The 19,684-nt window shown below is 44.2% G+C and overlaps 8 protein-coding genes across 8 annotated transcripts; 4 read left to right on the top strand and 4 right to left on the bottom strand.

The window, feature by feature from the left end:
* Nucleotides 1-2,364: 2,364 nt before the first annotated feature.
* Nucleotides 2,365-3,929, bottom strand: PADG_03767 (uncharacterized protein; the record flags this gene model as incomplete). Its single annotated transcript, XM_010761290.1, has 5 exons — nt 2,365-2,776; nt 2,844-2,879; nt 2,944-3,331; nt 3,389-3,477; nt 3,562-3,929. The coding sequence occupies 5 exons, from the start codon at nt 3,927-3,929 to the stop codon at nt 2,365-2,367; spliced, it is 1,293 nt and encodes a 430-aa protein (XP_010759592.1).
* Nucleotides 3,930-4,746: 817 nt separating this feature from the next.
* Nucleotides 4,747-4,986, bottom strand: PADG_03766 (uncharacterized protein; the record flags this gene model as incomplete). The annotated part of the gene is made up of 1 exon (XM_010760871.1): nt 4,747-4,986. The coding sequence occupies one exon, from the start codon at nt 4,984-4,986 to the stop codon at nt 4,747-4,749; it is 240 nt and encodes a 79-aa protein (XP_010759173.1).
* A 627-nt stretch (nt 4,987-5,613) lies between these two features.
* On the top strand, nt 5,614-5,910 carry PADG_03765 (uncharacterized protein; the record flags this gene model as incomplete). Its single annotated transcript, XM_010760870.1, has 1 exon — nt 5,614-5,910. One exon carries the CDS (start codon nt 5,614-5,616, stop codon nt 5,908-5,910), a length of 297 nt encoding a protein of 98 aa, XP_010759172.1.
* Nucleotides 5,911-8,061: 2,151 nt separating this feature from the next.
* Nucleotides 8,062-8,271, top strand: PADG_03764 (uncharacterized protein; the record flags this gene model as incomplete). The annotated part of the gene is made up of 1 exon (XM_010760869.1): nt 8,062-8,271. The coding sequence occupies one exon, from the start codon at nt 8,062-8,064 to the stop codon at nt 8,269-8,271; it is 210 nt and encodes a 69-aa protein (XP_010759171.1).
* Nucleotides 8,272-10,415: 2,144 nt separating this feature from the next.
* Nucleotides 10,416-12,103, top strand: PADG_03763 (uncharacterized protein; the record flags this gene model as incomplete). The annotated part of the gene is made up of 3 exons (XM_010761289.1): nt 10,416-10,594; nt 10,687-11,136; nt 11,206-12,103. 3 exons carry the CDS (start codon nt 10,416-10,418, stop codon nt 12,101-12,103), a joined length of 1,527 nt encoding a protein of 508 aa, XP_010759591.1.
* Nucleotides 12,104-13,541: 1,438 nt separating this feature from the next.
* PADG_03762 (uncharacterized protein) lies at nt 13,542-14,911 on the bottom strand (the record flags this gene model as incomplete). Its single annotated transcript, XM_010760868.1, has 4 exons — nt 13,542-13,739; nt 13,803-13,969; nt 14,012-14,719; nt 14,776-14,911. The coding sequence occupies 4 exons, from the start codon at nt 14,909-14,911 to the stop codon at nt 13,542-13,544; spliced, it is 1,209 nt and encodes a 402-aa protein (XP_010759170.1).
* A 297-nt stretch (nt 14,912-15,208) lies between these two features.
* Nucleotides 15,209-16,258, top strand: PADG_03761 (uncharacterized protein; the record flags this gene model as incomplete). Its single annotated transcript, XM_010761288.1, has 4 exons — nt 15,209-15,274; nt 15,420-15,640; nt 15,721-15,985; nt 16,019-16,258. 4 exons carry the CDS (start codon nt 15,209-15,211, stop codon nt 16,256-16,258), a joined length of 792 nt encoding a protein of 263 aa, XP_010759590.1.
* A 1,768-nt stretch (nt 16,259-18,026) lies between these two features.
* Nucleotides 18,027-19,005, bottom strand: PADG_03760 (uncharacterized protein; the record flags this gene model as incomplete). Its single annotated transcript, XM_010760867.1, has 3 exons — nt 18,027-18,378; nt 18,656-18,835; nt 18,902-19,005. 3 exons carry the CDS (start codon nt 19,003-19,005, stop codon nt 18,027-18,029), a joined length of 636 nt encoding a protein of 211 aa, XP_010759169.1.
* Between the last annotated feature and the right edge of the window lie 679 nt (nt 19,006-19,684).

Genomic DNA, 19,684 nt, shown 5'->3' with positions numbered 1-19,684 from the left:
ACCCTTTTATGCAGCCATGTGCAACCATAACGCCATTAAGATTTTGAGACCACATGCTTGTCTCGGAAATGTAGCCGCGGCTTTTGAGATCTCCAACATCATACACACTACAAACGCTTCGCTCGAGTATTTAGTTACGTTGCGTCCTTCTGCCCATTCGTTGTTAAGCACCTCGGCAAGCGAAGACTTCCCCCACCCTCATATTTTAACCGTTGATTCATAGTTACAACTTACAAGTTTGATACCCCAGAACTTCAGTTTTTTTTTTCCGCGGCGTATTTAGTTTAGAAAGAGAGGGAAACGAGAAATGAGGGGTTGAAGCGGAGATTTTTCCGAACAAGAACTGGCAGTAACTAATTTGCTCGTCCAGTAAAAATATTCCCGAATGTCAATGTCAAGGTAAAAAGAGGACTTCTCTTAACTGGCCAATTAATGAGGCCAAAGGGCTCCTCCATCCATGAGCATCAATCCGGGAATAGCTAAATAGACAGACCTAGCAGGTTTCCCCTGCTCACATGGCTCTCAGCCCCATCAAGTAATTGTGATGTCCATGTGGAGATGGACGAATTTAGAGCTCCGGCAATGAACGATTGTTCTTTTTAACTACATACAATCCCCGTGTGTGTTCGACGAAGTGCCACAGACTGCTGAAATATTACATGGTCATCATCCATGTACGTTTGAGAAATGGCCGCAGCATTGCTTTTTTTCTTTTTTCTTTTTCCTTTTTTCTTTTTCCTTTTTTCTTTTTTATCTTTTCACTGGCTGCAGAATTTCTCCAAATTGTCCCTGAAAAAAAAAAGGAAAAAAAAAAAGAAAGAAAGAAAGAAAGAAAGAAAAAGAATGGTTTTGTGCATGAACTATTGAACCGTAAAACTCTATATCAACAACAGCCAACCATTTTTCTGGATCGAGAGCCTCAACATAGATCCGCAGTCAGGGAAAGCTAAGCTGAAGTTGAAACCACCCCAAAATATCAGCACAGCGCATCGCAGTCTTGAGAATAATATAATACTCGGTAATCATTGACCACGTCCAGGATAAATTACGATTATTAACCCGGGGTTTGGAAGCGAGACATCGTTAGCGGCATTGATGAGCCCTACCACAGGAAACATAGAACCAATGACCCGAGCGGAAGCAAAAGTACCCGGTAATTTGTGCCCTCGCCTCCAGATGAAGAGAGTGGGTATAACAGCACTACTCCATCCGTCATTGGGCGCCATTTCCTGACGTCTAATTTCTCTTGTTTTTCAGAGCATTTCTTGTTCGGCCTGGCCTGGCCGCGCCGCCTGAATTTGGGCGTTTGCGTGTGCAGCTCCGACATCCATGCATCCATCCACTTGAAATACCCATCGTTATTTTGGAACTCTGGCATATATGATATTTCGCTGTTTTGCGTGGCCTCATGCCACACATTAGATAACCGGGACCAACCTTGACTGCTTCTCAGCATCGTTCGCGGAGAATTTGTTCAGGGTCGGGAGGTCGGTTAGAGTTATGTCGATAATACTAAGTTATCTCCAAGCAGCAAAGAAAAGAAAAGAGACAGCCATTGAACCAAAGAACGAGAGTATTAGAAGAAGGTTAAGGTTGAAATAAGCCACATGCCACGTTATTATGCAAGTAAGTCAGGAATGTCTCCAGCTAAGAACTTTCCTACAACCCAAGTAGGAAATATTTGTCGATCATTCTTAAGATGAGTGTTAAGAGAAAATTGAAGAAGAAGAAAAGAAAAACGAGAGAGCTATTGGAAAAAAGACAAACAAATAAAAATAAAAATAAAAAAATAAAAATAAAAATAAAAGCAATACTATCCATTCTTCTTGATCATTGACGCCAAACCAAGGGTCAGGAAAGCGGTGTTGCCTGCGCTTCCTTTTACCCCTTACGATCGTGATCGTGTCCGAGGGTGGAATTCTCCTTTTATTTATTTGAAGCTGGATCTGCCATGTCAAATACTGAAGAGGGAAGATCACTAAGATTTCGTGGCCCATGTGGGTTAAATATGAAGAGAGATGAAAAGGAAATATCTCTATTTCCTTTCCATTTTATTTCATTTTGTCTCCTAGTGGATGAAAGAAGAGACAGGACGTGTAATATTTATTGCTTAGACTTCGAGATCATCATTCGTTGGCGCGCAAAAAGAAAATGTCGAGGCTGCTGCAAAAAGGTACATAGAAAAATTTTTCTTGCAGCAGCAGCATATGAGTAAATCGTAGCGGATGATGGAATGGGAAATCATATGTAAGTAAAAGAAAATATTCACAACGAATTGAAAGGGAAATCGTAGCTCTATTGCCTGAATGTATTTAAAAAAATGGAGATGAATCAATCAGCCAGTCTCTCCAATGCCCCCTCCGTTTATTCCTGCTGTTGCTGTTGCTGTTGCTGTTGCTGTTGCTGTTGCTGTTGCTGTTGCTGTTGTTGTTGCTGTTGCCGTTTCTCAACTTCTCGCTTCGCCTTACATTTGCCCTGTGCTAAATGTCCATTACGCGCAGTCGTCCGGGTGAAGACCGTTCCGCAATGTGGGCACTCTGATTTGGTAGCGGTACCTGCTTTCTCGCGTTGGTGACGTAGAAGATTGCTAAATGTCGAAAATTCACGACCATTGCATCCATGATCCCAACATTGGGGTTTCGCGCGAGAATTCACAATTCGTATTTGGTCTTCTGGGGTCGGGGACACACTATACGGAGTACCAATGCCATCAACCTGAGCTGCAGGAACTGGAATCCCGGTATCTGAAATGGGGGAAAAGGGGTATTGTCGGGAGCTAGGGTAATAAGATGTAAGTGATAATGCAATTGGCAATGAATACGTGTGAGGTCATTTTATCTCACCTTTGATATGGATGTAATGGGTCATAGAGAGAATGGCTGTGGAAGTGAAGATCGTTAGTCCCTTCTTGTTCATTCCAAATTTCAGATGATAGAGCCTTACGAAGTGGAAAGAGTATGACCGGCAACGTTTGATGGCGCATGATTCACATAGTCCAGCGTGAGAGATGATGTGCTTGGAGATATATTTGGATATGTTTCTGCCGAGGAATGTGACGCAAATGCGGCGGGCTGTAGGTATTCATCCTGTCTACCTCTTGGACTAGAAACCGGCCCCTGTGCTTCCTGCCCTATGGGTGTACTCGATGTTCTATTTTTATGCTGTCCCGCTAAAGGCATTTCAGGTGATTGAAGTGAATACTGATGTCTGTCTGGTGGAAGAATATTTAGGGAGCCATCTGGAAGAATAGCCCCCTGCTGTGAGGAGATTCGACTGTCGAAATTTCCTTGAAATCCTTGCGACATTGAGGATGCATTCCTCGTTCCGTAATCTTTTTAATACTGTTACTATAGGATAAGAGAGGAGAGATTCAGTTCATGGTAATTACCTGGAAGTTGCTGGGAAGGTCCTGTGTAATAATAATTCTGTTGCCCAAAATTTGATGAATGCGGGGAAATGGTGTAATCAAAGACACCTCTGTTTATCCCAAGAGAATAGTAAGCTTCGCAATATATCGGTTTTGCTTTCATCGGGGCCACCGGCTATTCTGCTTCAACCAACCTCATATGTACGGAAGAAAGTTGTTCTTGTCTCACAGGAAAGGAACTGTAAGATATTGGATTGTTGGACACATCAGAACCAAATGGTAGTGACGAGGTATTTGAATCAACTGTAGCCGTCATCTGGAGCGACGTCCAGTCTTGCTGTTCTCGAGTAACTGGAACCCGTACATTTGTAACAAAACTACTCAGGTTGGATGGAGTGTACTCCGGCGTCCGTTGGACGGTGATCGACGGAGGCGGGGTACGGGACGAAATATTCAGGGCTTCAAGTTGCGCCGCGGTACTAGCAGCTTGTTGGTCACTTTGAGCACTCCTAGATCTCTGACCAGATGAGCTTCTTGACTGTTGACGCCTCTGTTGTGACATGCTGTAGTTAAAAAGATTGGCGCTCTGTCGGTCGAAGAGTGAAAGAGTGAGAGTTGTAGTGGAATGCATACATGTGTTGAGCCAAAATAGCGCAGTCCAAATGAAAAATAGATTTTGTAAATGATGCGTTTTTTCGGCTATTAAATGGGCAAATAGCACGACGATCCCACTTTACAATAGAAACAAAGTCACTTTCAATGTTCCTTAACAGGAATTATGACAGCAACATGAAGAGAGAATGAAGACGAAGCTCAAGATAAAAGCGCAAAATGAGGGGAGAGTAGTATTAATAAAAGGAAGAGCTGCCAGCCCCCATACCATTTTAAGAAGAGATCACCAGCCCGGAACCCTCAGCCATATCATCGGCGCCCCATCCACACCAGTCTACCTTGTAGTCCGATTTGAAGCATCCATATTATTGAGGCAGAGCCGCCATCAGGCTTTGGCATGGCGAGATGACAAATGAGAAGTCAGCCCTAAAGAGCTTGTTATGTTTATCCTAGTCTCTGGCACATGCTCAGAAAATTTGGGATGTTAATGATTTGATTCTGCATTGTTGTTCTCTTTGAGATTAGAAATAGCACTGCACACTGGGACAACCATTGGAGATCTCCACCAAAGAAGAGTGCAGCAGCCTGGATGCAGCTTCTTCTCAGGAAGCGTGTTTGAGTTACCTATTCTCATCTTTCTCTATACGCCGATGCATACTACATGAGAGATAATCAGCAAACATAGTCTCCGGGGCATCAAATTGGCATTCAGTAAACCATCAAGATCAGTGTAATTCGATTTCGGATTGAGCACCGGCGGGAGGACTCTAAATGGCGCGGCTAGCTGTACGTTCCACAAGAGGGCGGTCTGAATTCGTAAGGCCCACAGGCATATTTGGCGCTTCTTTAGGGCCAGAAAAACTCGAGTGGGGATCGCGCGCTGAGGAGAGCGTCTCGGTCTGCGATTCGTGAGGATCCCTAAATTGCGGGCTGCAAACCTGGAACGAACCACAGCCAAGGCTAAATCGTAGTTGGGGAACTGTTTGAAGAGGCAAGACTCCGTCCATTGTCCCAGGCCTAGAGGGGAGGGAGTATTTCGAAACGCTTTAATTATTCTGGGGGGCCAGGGATACAAGGCGCGTGTATTTTATTTTGAATAATAAATGGTCCAGGTAGGTATGTACGTACGAGCAGGTAATGCCCCCTAAACTTTTCCCTAGTTAGTGCCAAGCCAGACAGGTGTATTGCAAGGAGGGGGAGAGGGGCGCTGCAGATAACCTCAAGGCGCTAAAACCTTCATTGGTGAACTCAGGCCCAAATCCATGCGATAAAAAGAGTCCTCTGTTTTATGCAGAGAGTTTCTTCGCTTCAAGAGTAGTAGTAGCCAACTCTTGGCTGAAGGTTAAACAGAGGAAATCACGAAAATAATGTGTTTTCTACCCACCCGCCCGTGATGTATGTATGCATGAACATGTCCTGAACTTCCGATGTGGCCAAGAAAAAGAGACTACCATCGCAGGGAAATAATAATTACTTCATCGAAGGTTATATTGGGTCAGACAACAGATCCCGTCCCCAGGGCCGATCCGAAGCTAACTCAACGACTGAAGGTGACGGTCCTTTGGGTCTGAAGTTACCACTCGGTATCATCCATTCAATCCCAGTAACGCTGGTAGACCTGGATTCACTCAGCCATGACCATGTTGGCTATCCAACTACTTAAAACTCATGCTGGCAGCGTCCCCCTACTAGCCCGAGCTAATATGTCTCCCCACCCTCTACCTCAACCAAGACTTCCAATGGCAGGAAGTGGTTCACAATATCCCGTAACACTCTCCCTTGTCCAGTTAGAAACGGCACGCCTCCTGACAGATGATGATAAAGCCCCAGCTGCTTGTTCTAGTGCCAACAGCCTAGTTCTCAGTAACAGCAGTCTGCTTCTCAAAGTGCCATTGTTGTCATTTGCGTCAGCTAAAGGTGACGATGCTTGAAACCGAATGAGCAAGGTTAGCTCTTGGCCAGCACTGAGGACGACGGGTTATCGATAGTCACGCCCACTCTCCAGGTTACCTCTATATAGTCTGTAAGATGGGGGTGCAGCCACTCAGAGCATCCCATTTTCGACGCTGTTTTAAGTCCATTTCAGGCCATGTGACATGAAACCTACGCTGCTTTTATTTCAATAACCCACCTCACGTCTCTTGTCAACAACCATTTTCCACATGCATACCTCAGACACAGTGATAGTCCTGATGTCATATCCACAAGCTATCAATGCTCAGCTTTGTTGTAGGACAGTGATGCTCTACTCCTCACAATGTATAAATTCAATGTCTTTTGCTTCTTTGAAGCATTTCCTTCATTCACTCTCAGTGATATTGTCTCTACTGCCTTCACATCTACTTATTTACACTGCTTCTTTCCAGTTTCCTCTGCTTCCTTCTATTATATGAATGACATGTTTTCTCAATGGACTTGCTTATGAAAACCCTCCAAACCCACCAAGGAGAGCTGATGTACCCAGAAGAAGAAAGTTGAGAAGCTTATCTCAGATGAGTACTATGAAAGAGACACTGTCAGATTGACTCAATTTCAGATCACAGATAAGAAATATGCTAATGTCACAATTATTGTCATTAATCATGTTCAGTGCTTTTGAGATCAGTGAGTCACATACATATCAGATTTATGATGAAATCTGCTGATATCTCTTATGAAGATACTGTTTATTTATAAGAGTTAATATCCACTCTTATCTTTCTATATATGTGGATGAGAACTTTCAAGTCTATGTTGATTGAAGATTGAAAAACTTCAACATCATCAAACAGAGTATGATTTGAATGGAAATTTCTTTGACTGCTCTTTAAGAGAAAGACAGATTGAAAGATAAATGAATTGATGATTGAATTAATCAGTAAAATAGAGTCTCAGTTCAAAACATCAGTCTTCTTTTTTCTAATTCACAGTATTAGTTCATTTTGAGTCCTCTGATCAATAAGTATAATTTGAATCTGTCAATTGATTACAAATTAACAGTGAGTATAGAAGATCTTATAACTATTCTTCACTATCACTGATGTTTAAATATAATATTTATTACTCATAAATGATATATTATGCAGAATTCACTACTTATGTTGTTTATCATCTATATCTCAACACAGTTCAAAGTATTTATCAAGAGTGATTGTCTTTACAGTTTTAATAATACTCTCTGCTATAAGAATATCATGCTGTATATGATTCTCAATTCAGATCAGTTAGATTAGCATGTACTTGTGATGAAAGTATCTCTTATGTTCATGAAGAGAAAGTGAAACAAGTCACAACTGTGAGCTCTATCTGTCTGGTATTTTATCTTCAAAAATCTCACTTGAACAGAACAATCTATATTTTTCATAAATGAGATGACAATCTCATACTTTGTTCTACCTTTCACTTTCTTACCCTGGTGCTGGCTAATGATGCATTCAATACAAGAGGTATTAACTCAGTTGAAAATGTGCTCTGCATTTAGATTATGACACTCTGTAACAGTCTGCATCTAAAATAAAAATCTTATATACTCAATATCTCTGTGTTATATCAAGCTATACACACTGCAGAGGAAATTCAAATCTCTTTAGATAAAACTCTGCTCTCTAATACATTCAATCAGTATCTTCAACACCTAGGACACAATGCAAGATTTGAGCACAAGTTAACACCATATTATATCAAATAAGAAACTATTAATGTGGTTGACAGTGAGTATTATTATCAGCATCTTCACACTTTCATTTAATAGTATTTTGATGTTTTCATGCCTAGCTGTTACAACTACCAGTGAGTGTAATCAAGTCATAGATCATTTCTGACCAGATATCTTTGAACACTATTATATATCAGTAAAAGTCAAATGGGATGTGCAGTCTGCCTACCTTGGCTGCTCTGTCTGAGAGTCCATCATCCAGACTGTTGAAAGGTTCAGTATTATATACAATTCTCATGCTCTGAAAAAACTCAGCAATAAGTAGAAAAAAACAGTTAAGTGGAATTCTCAGCTTGTCAAGCTGTGTGATCAGCAGCATTCTTTGCAAAAACTTATCAAGAGAAAGCATGATTCAGTTCTAAAATTCAAAGAAACAGAACTGCATTACATGTACACAGAGCTTGGAGATACCATCAGAGCTGAGAAACAGACACTCTACTATGAGATATTTGAGAATATGAGGCAGAAGTTCTTCATAATGATTGACATAGTCAAGATCAAGAGGAAACTTCTAGAATTGTTTATTAGTGAGGAGCTCAAGATGAATGCTGAGGACAAAGTCCAATTTGTATTTAAGAAGCAAGTGCAGCTCATTTGAAATCTTTTCTGCTTGTCAGACTGTTGAACCAAAGACTAGCATGAGCTTTACATCTACTAAGTGCAAACAAACCAGGATTGGGGTTCACTCTGCAGCCTATATGAGGGGCTGCATAAGCAGAGTCTCATCTGCTGACTCTGGAGTTGATATTATATTCAACAGCATCATTGACACAGACACCTTTCTCATCTCATGTCTGAGTACTCAGTGCCTCTTCTGTCTTGAAGATAGCCAGCTGCCACACTCTCTACAGATTTCCTTCTTTTTACAATCTGACCACCTTCAAAGACATGTTCAAAATTGTCACCTCCACTATCTTAACCCCAACACTCTGCTCTGGTGCCCTTACCTGTCATGCCCGGATGTGCTGAATAGTGTTGAATATTTTCAGAGACACATACTCATTGTTCATAATATGTATATATGATCGATTGTGGCTCTATCATCTGCTTGAGTGAAGTTCTTATAATGAAGAAAAGCTGTCATTAAGAAATTAACATAGAAACCCATCTATAGATTTATAGTTGAGATAAGTCACTAAACATTTTTCAACTCTGAATGGTCAGACCATAATAGCATGCACAGAACAGAATCTAGAGGGTTAGTTGAACTTTGAATAATGTAGGAGCTGGACATGACTTGGTCAACACATGCTTGATGCCTTTCTTGTACTGTACAGTAGGAAATATTACTGTGATTGCTTTTAATAGATGGACTTCTGCCAATCCTCATTAGTCTTACCCAATCCAAACCTTAGCTTCTGCCACCTTTCCACCCACATTTATTCTTGTGCATCGGAGCCCTCCTGTTCAATGGCAAATGATGGCCCGTGCAGTCAGCCTCCCACAGGTGTATATATTTTCTGCTGCGCATGCACTTCCACACAACCTTTCCCTTTTATTCTTTTTCATTCTCACCACACATCCTAGGAAACCCCTCCTTCACACTGTCCTTCTTCCTCGTTTCTTGACTCGCACACCCGGATATCCATCCTTTCCATCCACCCCAGATCCCCTTAGCGGGCGTCTCTTCACTTTCATCTCTTGAACAGTCTTTTGAGTGCACGGCTGCCTTATCACTCTTCTTCTCTCCCCTAGGAGATTCTTGCTTCAGATGGACAGATCTCCTCTACAAATAAGGATATCCTAGGTACTACATCAGATAAGTTCACTGATCAGGTTGTAGATGGGTCACCTAACAGAGCTAAGTGCCAAGGTCGTCAGATTGATTGTGTGGCATTCAAACTCTGAAAAGGATATTTACTCCTTTGCTCTGGTATCAAGGACTTTCTATCACTGGACAGTCAATCTCCTCTGTAAGCTCAATTCCAGTAAAAATGAAGGCTCGGCGCTTTTGTGGGCCTGTAGGAATGGACAGCAAAGCACAGCACGGCTTTCATTAACATACTCACTCCAGAGTGAGGTGGAAGCCTTCCGTCAAAAGAGCAGCTGATCTGCTTTTCTGTTAGCCTGCAAGAATGGACACGCGAGTGGAATCATGTGGCCAATTAACCCTCATCTTTTCCACTGAAGCTGCTTCAACATCCGGCGAAGCATGGAGATTGCACTGAAGGAATGGAAATGCAACATGCGTTGAGAAGCATTCTTAGTGAGACCATGCAAGCTCAGCTCCTACGTAGGATTGACATGTAGGATTGATATGCAGGTCCAGTGGACTTGACAAGGTACCTTTGGTGAGCGGAAGGTAGACCAGACCAATCGATTTCATGATTGGCCCAAGTTACGAGCTTTCGGCAACAATTATGGCAAAAAGGAAAAGCGCAGCGACAAGGTGCTGGGTATCCTGGACGAAAAATAGTATGACCCCAGTGCGTGGTCTCCTCTTGAAATTCGCCCAGCATTCCTGAACTCCGTGGCCGAATTAGTTTAAGGCTGAGCAGCAGCTACAATTGAATAGGATGTGAGCTGACTGCTGTCTTTGTGTGAGCTATATCCATGTCTCTGTTACCTGAACTAGCTATTTAAGGGCTTCAAAATCGGAGACACGTTCAGATATCACCGATCCTAGCATTTCGCTGTAACTCCGAATCCAGTTATTTAATGCGTTGAGACCCTCAGTGAACCATTCCAAAAACTCAGCATGATCTTGTTTGCTTCGATAGAAGCCGGAATTGATCCTTCACGATGCCTTCTCCTCTGGTGCTGGCCTTAGGCTTCGTGCTTGGAGCATATGCTTTCCTGTCCGCGCTGCTTCATTTGACGCAAGACGCGAAAGAACCGCCCATGATCGAGACTTCCATACCATTCGTAAGCCCGCTACTGGGCCTCATTCTGGGCATGCAAAAGTTTGTGGTGGAGCTCAGGTGAGCTACCTCTGTCCATTGGGCAGGCAACATCCTGCATTGTTCAAGTGTTTGACCCTGTTGAAAACTTACACACCTTTTCCTGTCCGCAGAGACAAATATAATCTCCCAATATATACCCTACGCATACTAGGACAGCGCTTCTACATTGTCAACTCCCCATCACTCATCGGGCAACTACAGCGGTTGAACAAGGTCATTGCGTTTGCGCCCGTCGAGGCCCAGGCAGCGGAGATGGTCATGGGGGTCGGTCCAGCGGGCAATGCCATCATCGGTTCGGACAAAATGTTCGAAAATGATTCTTACCTGTCAACCTTTGTCCCATCGACTCATCCAGCCCTGGCCCCTGGCCCCGGACTCGACGCTATTAGTAGCGGTATGGCTCGACACCTCTCAGATGCTATGGAAAAGCTTAGCAAGAGTAACCCAGTAACGGTTGAGTTGTTTTCTTGGGTCCGTGGAGAGATATTCAAAGCCATCACGGACTCCACCTACGGGCCAAAGAACCCTTTTCGCGATCCCGCGCTTGAGACAGCATGGTTGTGTGTTAAACCCTGAGCAGCATCGTCGCAATACTCCGCTGGCGGATCCACTAATATTATTTTCGATAGCACTTTTGAGCCCGACATCTTGACTCATATGGTCAAAGCATGGCCGAGTTTACTAGCCCGCAAAAGCTTCCATGCGCGAGAACACGTTATAATCCCCGCTCTCGAGAAATATTTCGCTGAAAACGGTCATCTCCGGGGCTCACGCCTTGTCCAGTGCCGCTATGAGCATAACACGAGTCATGGCATACAAGGCAGAGATATCGCAGCTACTGAGATTGGTCAGATGGTTGCGTCACTAACCAACAGCATGGGGAGCGCGTTCTGGATGGTTTACCATGTCTTTTCCGACCCCATTGTCCTCGAGGAGTGCCGAGCAGAGGCAGAACAGCTTGTGCAACTCGACGGGAATGACGTCCAGACTATTGACCTGGCTAAGATCCGATCTTCATGCCCTGTTCTCTTCTCGACATGGCAGGAGGTTCTGCGATATACGCACATTGGTGTCGGGGCGAGAGTGGTAATGGAGGATACCATTCTCGACAACAAGTACCTCCTCAAGAAAGGCGCCAATGTCATGGTCGTCGCTCCAGTCCAAAATACCGACACTTCAGTATGGGGTACGACGTCGGGTAGATTTGACCACCGCCGATTTGTATGCGGTCCTGGTGAAAAGCGTAAAACGCCCTTCGCATTCCGCCCCTTTGGCGGCGGGGCAGTCCTCTGTCCTGGGCGCCATTTTGTCACCGCCGGGGTCTTGTCATTTGTGATTCTTCTGTTGCTCCGTTTTGATCTGAAGCCCGCAAACAAGAATGGTAGATGGTTGGAGCTGCGAAAGAAGATGTCCATGACAACAGCTATGCCAACACCAAAGGATGAGATGCGAGTGAAGCTTGTCCCTAGAGACAAACAAAGGGCGCATCTGGACATTTCAACAAACGCCAGGAGCGCGTTTTACTAGATATCGACTGTAATGATTAAATTAATTAATAAGAAACATTTTGCTGTTAAACCTTTGCAGGATTTCCGTCTGTGTAAAGTGCGGGCCAGCACACTCACTTAGGGTGAATTAGCGGGCGCTTTGCGGAGGCATCTGTTTAATTGAGACAGTTGGCGTTGCTAAGGCTAAAACGACGAGGGGCTAGACCATGTTTTAGCCTTAGCAACGCCAAACCCCAACGACTCAATACCCACCCCGCTTGTCTGTCCAGCAACCCACTGCCTCTTTTGCCTTGGGAACGAGCAGCGGGCATCTAATTCAAGGCCGTTATTCATTGTCACGTCCAGATAAGCTTCGGAGGCATATGTATGATTGCCATCTCCGCTATCTTGCCTCAAGATGCTTGTTTTCCATGTCCCCATCCCGCCTGCTCAGAGAACCTGTGGGGCACCACACATTTCAAGGACCATGCTGCGGTGATACACAAGGTGTACCCTTTGAGCTGTGTGGAAGATTACCTGTAGTTAGCTGTACTGGAGATAGCCATGGAAGCAAAAAGACAGCGCAAGGACGTTCGTCACTCTGTACCAAATTTATGGGAGGCGTAGGTTCAGTATTAGTTGGATAGAACAGTCCATAACTCAAATAGCAGGTTATTGCAGCAGAGATGGGTTTTCCATATTAGGTAACTTTACGTAGACTAAAGAGAGTCCTCCAGTATCAATGAGGTACGGAAAATGCAGTACGGATGAGTCGTTCTTGAAAGCCAATCCAACAATACATCTGGAAAGCAAATAAGGTTGTAAAAGGGAGTGAAATGAAGAGATGACTAAAGGATACGCATAACAGGTCGAGGGTCAAAATTAAGGAAAGGTCTATGGTAGCAGAAGCTAAGTTAGTAGCTTACTTAGATGGAAGGCCACGACAAATGTGTCACCGAAAAAAAGAGCAGCGCCAGGACAAGGGCAGCTCCAGGACAAGAGCAACTCCAGGACAAAAACTGGGGAAGTACAGAAATGTAGATATGAAGATATGATAAAATTAAAAAGGGCAGAAATCTAGCAATCCAGATCGCTGTAAAGGATTATTAGCATTCATGTGACAACACGGTGTGGATTTTCTGGGGCGCGTTATCCATGACCAGGACAGATTTGGTTCTGGCCACATCATTCCAACCACTCAGCCAGGACATTGCAAATTTGCTCTGATGCTGGGCTGAAACTACTCTACTTACCACACTGTTCACCCAAGTCTAAATCCAATAGAGGAATTCTTTGCTGAGCAACCACTCTGTTATAGACAAATCAGAAAATGCTGAGCGATTGAAGTGAAATTGTACTAGAGCAGGTTGGACAGGTTGCAGGTCAGCTCAGAGCCCTTTTGAATCAGATCACCCTCATTGGTTGGTGTAAGTTGTGAGATTATCAAGCAGAGTATAATGTGAATGAGAAGCTCCATCTCATCTCTCATCAACTTGGAACGGCCCAAACTCCTGAATTCGAAGAAAGTGATTTTTTCCCCTTTGAGCAACAACAGGTACATCGCCAGGGCTAAAAATGTAGTCAAGGTACTCTTTGTCATAAGTCCCAATGCTGATGTAGAAGGACAGGAAATCTTGTGCAATCATGAAAGTATGGTAAGTTCTGGGGTTCCTCGGCTACACAGAGGTATTAGCCGTCAAAACTTCCCTTGAGGGAAACGGGAAGGAGAGAAAATTCACCAATTGATCATTTTTGTGTCGTTTCCAGATATATGCAACATGCTCCATTGACTGCTGCCCCACAACAGTAACGCCTTGGCCAGTTCCACAATGGGCACGCTTGGCTTCGAATATCACCATTTCAGGAAGATTTTTGTCCGGAGGCAGGCTGAAGGGGATGCTCCCGTCTATACGTTCTCAGAACTGTACAAGATTTGAAGTGATCGGACCATTCGGAAGGGGGCCAAATTGATAGGTTGTCTCAAAGGCATTAGCCACGCAAACAGTCTGGTAAGCAAGGGGCTGTAAGAGGCATGCTAAACCCCCAAGAAGATTGACCATAAAATCGACCACCAGAGTCTCAGTAGGAGTCCGTGGGTCCGGGATGTCATCTGGAATTTCGTCTAAGGTTTCCTCTGTTAGTTCAATGTTAGGCGGAGTAGAAGGCTCGCTTGGAGCCGGATGGTCATCGATGGCATCAAAATCTCCTAGGCGCAAGCGCTTAGGGTGCCTGGGGTTCGGAGAATCAGGCATTTGGCCTGATGAACTTTGAGAAGCGTTGCAATGCCCCTTTTTTCTTGGCGCGTAAGTTATAGGGAGAGGCTCTTCTCTTGGAGCAGTATGCAGTCCTTTGTCTAGAATTTGCCTTTTTAAACTAACAAGCATTGAGAATGGGCCTAGTCCATCTGCAAGCGTGCATAACCATTCACGATGTGTCTTTGTTTGGGAACAGATGACATCAAACAGAGTGTCTAGCTTGTCGAGTCCGAGAAGTTTCCTATTGATAAGCTTTGTAGCCTGGGCAACATGTTCTTCACTGAAGTACGACCCCGTCCTGAGAATATATGGTAACGCATCCCCAACAGTCATCACTTCTGGCCAAATGCATCGGACAGTGAGGAAGGCTGCTTTAGGCACTGTTGACGCAGAGAAAGAACCTTATCCCAGAGAAATAAAGTTAGGGAACTTCTGTTGAAGTACTTGAGGGGCCTACCATAGGAGCACAAGTTCTGGAGTTTGGCATTGACCAAGCTATATGTTTTGACCATTTCAAGCCACTCCTGCTCAGTGGATGGGATCTTATCTAGGTCATCAACTGCCTTCCGCCTCCATCTGGGAAGCTCCGCCATTTCGAAGAATAGACGCGCGAGTGGGTCGGTTAGGAACAAGGAGGCACTGTAGGACTAGGTTGAAGGTAAACGTTAGTATGGAATGTGTGAAGGACCCACAGCTGAAGACTAGCGACCTCTTCAATCCCGCTTATACTTCAGAAGAAAACGTACTTACTGATATAGAATCCAATGCCGGAATGTGCGCAGCCAAAAAAAGATGGTGAAAAGTCGCAAGACAGTAAAAGATGATAGAGTGGATTAGTTGCTGTATTCAAGGCAGGCTACAGCGGCCTATTGACAATAGGTTGGGGTCACATGCCAAAGTGGTGTGAGAGGCAAAAGCAGATGAAGCTTGCCTTGGTTCAACAACTTCAGCATCACGTAAAAACATCAAGCGTTGAATATTATGGAATGCGTCAACTTCAAGCTCTTCTCAGGCCCGCATGAGTTCAGTGAACTGATGCGTGCACTTTTTCACATGTAGAGGTCAGAAATTCCAGGTCTGATCTCCTTTGACTGACTGCAGAAAACATTGGATTTGGAAGTGGTTTGCAAGGACACGACAAAGGAAGAGGTTGGGATTTCAACCCCGCTGAGTCTTGAACGAGCTATCCGGAAATGTGCGAGGATCAACTCCCCAAATTCCCTGGATTTCCTCTGCCCGCCCGCCGACTATAGTTGGACTGGTTGGATGGGATTAGCTATCGATGACTTGAAAAAAGAAGTTACAATCAAAACTGAAGCAAAGTGAGAGAATAAACAGTTTTCCTTAACTCTATTGATCTACGTTGTGACTCTTTGTGACTTACCGTCCCTTTTTCATACAGGTGTGATGGTCAAGGCTTGGCCGCTGACGTCCACCGCCGCGTTCTTGCGCATCGTCTCTTTCGACACCGGCCAGATCACTGGGGCATTATGATCCGAGATCACTCACCGTTGAACCAGCACAAGAGCTGTAGGGATTATCTTCTTCGAAGTGAAATAATGGGAATCACTTCGATCATATACCGCCAGATGAATGAAGTACGCTGGGATCCCTCGAAATCCAAATATACGGAGCCGGAATTAATATACTCAGGTGGTCCTTTAATCGTATGTTCATCGCCCATTTCTCTTCACTTTTAGATGGATGCAACGCTGACGTTCTTCTTGGCCACGGTTGTGGCCTTTATTCCCAGCAAAGTACGGGTGGTTCAGGCGACTTGCGATCCGTCAAACGCATCCACCTCCCTTACGTTCGCACTGAGAGCTCTTTATAATCTTAGCATGTCTTGCTATGACAAGACCACTGCTCAGAAGGTTCTGAAATGGATTTTTTGCCCGCCAAACCCGGCTCAGGGTCCGCGGAGAGGAAAGACAGCATAACTGCTCTTTTCAGGTCACTCTTATTCCTGCTTAAAAACTGAGGAGTGTAGGCAAATGATGGTGTTATTAATCTTACGAACGCATGCAATTATCAGCAGTTAATACCCCGCTCCCTCCCCCCCCCTCCTTTTTATGATTAACATTCCTGTTTTTGTTGGCTTTGGTTGGCATGTTCTCCTGTAGGGTAGAAGCACCGCAATTTCACAAGTTTACTTGGATGTGCCTCACAACTGTCTGATGTTATCATGTCGCTCTGAATCATTTTCCGCATGGTCTTACTGATGAAAATCACTGAACGTTCTCAGGACCCACGCTTTTAAGCAAGAAAAGATGGCACCGAAACTTTACTATCGAAGCTTGACAAATTCGTGCTACAGTGTACAGTACTCTCAATCATCACCATACCACTGTGCATCGTACTATACCTTGCCATACCTTTCTAACGCATAGAAACTTCAGCCCATGCCAGCTGGGATAATGACGGCCGGACATACTCAGTCATCTTCTAGGATATCCTGAAAATATTGCTCGCCCGGGCATGTCTCTGCTCGCATATGCAGCCCGCTCCCAGATAAACAAAACGCCGCGCGGTTCCACTTCTCACCCCTGTTCCATGATTAGGATCCTGATCCTCAAATACATACGGAACAAAATCCTGACAATAACGCAAACGGAAAATAGAAAATCCGTGGAATGTTCGCTTTGCATCACACCCAATATGCCAAAAAAAAGAGATTCTTCTCTATTCAACATATCCCTAGATCAAGTATTTTCTAGGTCTAGCATCCTCTAGGTCTAGTATTCTCCCGGTCAAGCATTCTCCCGGCCAAGCATATTCTAGGGTTCTCTAGGTCTAGTATTCTCTCGGTTTACCATTCCCTTTTGCACAGTTACAGAAGTTGGCCATGCAACTCTACAGTACCTACAAGCCATCAGTTGTTTCGTACCAGTGACATGAGAGAGCCACAATTTTGGATCACAAAACCGTGGCCTGCATTCTGAAATTGTGGCCTGGCGTTGCAAGCGCCGCAACAAAATGACCGATCACTCGAAATAACCTTTTGACATAAGTGTCGTTTTGAAACGCTCCTTTGGCTCAGAGGCCACCCTTTTTCTGGCCCTTCGCCCGTAGCCATAAAATGAAAGCTCTTCTCATAGGGATACAGTGAGAACAGTCAAGTCTCAGAGCCTTTATTTTCTATTGTGTTCCAGCGACACAAGAAGCAAGAATGACATCCATCACTTAACTTCATAGGAAACCCGCCCGGATTTTATAAGCTCCTCGGTTTTGATCACAGGACTTTTACCGGGGCATCTTGTACCTTGATGTGGTGTGGTTAAATTAAGCTTTTGCCTTGGCGAACCGTTGACAATCTGCGGTGACGGTTGTGGCGTTGCCTAGCGGATCAACCTCACGCACGTGCTCTAGAACTTGATTAAAAGCATGCTAAGTGTCCTCAGCTTGCCACTATCAGGACCGTTTCGTATTTCCCAGCAGGTTCACTGGTGCCATGCGGTCCGCTAGAGATATGGAAAAGAAAGAGACGTCCTTTTACAGATTTAATACTCAAGTAATACTCAAGAGATACGAGAAAGTCAGGCTCCATGCCTGCCATGACAAACAGGGAAGATGATATTATCTCATTTCTTAATTGTGGGTTGATGGCTCAGATATCCTTTTGTTGCATCCCTTCTCTTTGTTGTCCTTTGTTTCTCCTCTTTCCTCTTTACGATTCAACCTCCCAAGAAGATTCCATGGAATACTATGCTATACCTCGAAGTTCTTTGGCAAAACGCCCCAAGGTTCGCGACCGCTTGGTGAGTCCTCTCGATGTGGTTGGGTGGAGATTTTAGTAGTTGCATCCCCCTGAGTTTGACACGGCTGGGTCCATCCTAGATCTTCACACAACCCTCTGGAGGCAGCACCCACCCGCCTTTGACGGAATGCTTCCATTTCACTACAGCAGGCCACATCTGCTGTTTTAATTTGCCGCGCGGCTTTCGGGAGTGTAGCGATTAATTCTTTAAAGGAAGGGAGCTGAACAGAACCATCAGATTCATAGCGAAATTGGCTTTGTCTTGGTGGTGGCATGGACGTGGTAGGAGCGAGGTCCTGTAACCTTTTAATGGTGAATAGACGTAGCAAACAGTGTTTTGATGTAGTTACCAAACCCCACTCAATATGCTTCAAGTAAGTAAAATAGTATTGTATCTAGCTGGTCAAAATTGATGATATCAAAAGGGATCATGATCCTTTCTTCAAGTTCAGCAGGCGATCTAGGTGTACGATTCCTGCAAATTGGGCAAAGTTTAATGAACTCATTAATTAGGTTATGAGGGAGTCTGAAATGTCACAGTCAGCAAGAGCTTTGAACACCAGCTATGTTAATAACATACTTGAAATAGATCCTTTCAACTTCAAGTGAAGTCTTGTGCAGGTCTCCATGTTGGCATTGCTGATGAGCTTGTGTCAAAATTCTAAACAGCTTCTCCCAAATTGTAACAGGTTTCCCCTCGCAGCAGATCAAAAGCTGATTATCGATTAACTTGAGTGCGAACATCTTTTTGCACCAGTGTCTTTAACATTAAGTTAGCCATACTTCTCCCATTGAAGAAACCAATAGAAGAAACAACATTTCATACTGAAACTCTGGTGATTCTGCGGTGGTTTTAGGGCCGAGCACTGTTCTGATCCTGCCATCCATGGTTGCGGTAGAGTCGAGCACTGTTCTGATCCTACTAGCCATGTTTGAGGATATCAAAGCTTCTCCCTGTGTATTCAAATTTTTGAGACAACTACAAATCATCAGCAATTCTCTCAGTTGAATTATACTATTTCACTTATTTTTCAAACTGGTTGACATCCAGAAATCCACAAAGAGGCATTGGTTCCAATGTCATTGAGTTGCTTATCTGCTCTTCGATCCTTGAATCCTGCTTATGATTCAGTGGTGAATTCTCTGCCTGATTCATTTTGTGTGATAGAATTGGGAAGAACTCTGGACTGGGCCCGCGAACAATTCCGCCAGAAAGTAAAAGCATAGGAAATTCTATTCTTTTATACTAGAGTTCGTAAACGGCTGGATTATCCGGGCTGAATCTAAAAGGTCATTTTTCTCTCTTCTGCGCGCATGGCACGCTGCATGGCGCAGTTTTGGCACAATTACGGGATCAATGGAACTCCAGATAGGCGAACCATTTGCGAACACTGGGAACCAGTTGCAATGGGCCTCCAACTGTACAACAAGGCACCAGCACCAAAATTGCGCATGCATGTAACAAGGCAAACTCCTCCTTCCTCCCTTTGCATAAAGGGTAAGAGTGGATGACCAGGCTGCATTTGTACAAGGCAAGGGGCTAGTGATGGTTGTCAAAACAAGCGAGAGACAAAAATTTGGCTTGGTACTTAGGCATCCAAGCTCCAGT

Source organism: Paracoccidioides brasiliensis (assembly GCF_000150735.1).
Source record: "Paracoccidioides brasiliensis Pb18 unplaced genomic scaffold supercont2.4, whole genome shotgun sequence".
Taxonomy (NCBI): Eukaryota; Fungi; Ascomycota; class Eurotiomycetes; order Onygenales; family Ajellomycetaceae; genus Paracoccidioides; species Paracoccidioides brasiliensis.
This window is presented reverse-complemented; position numbering and strand designations above follow the sequence as displayed.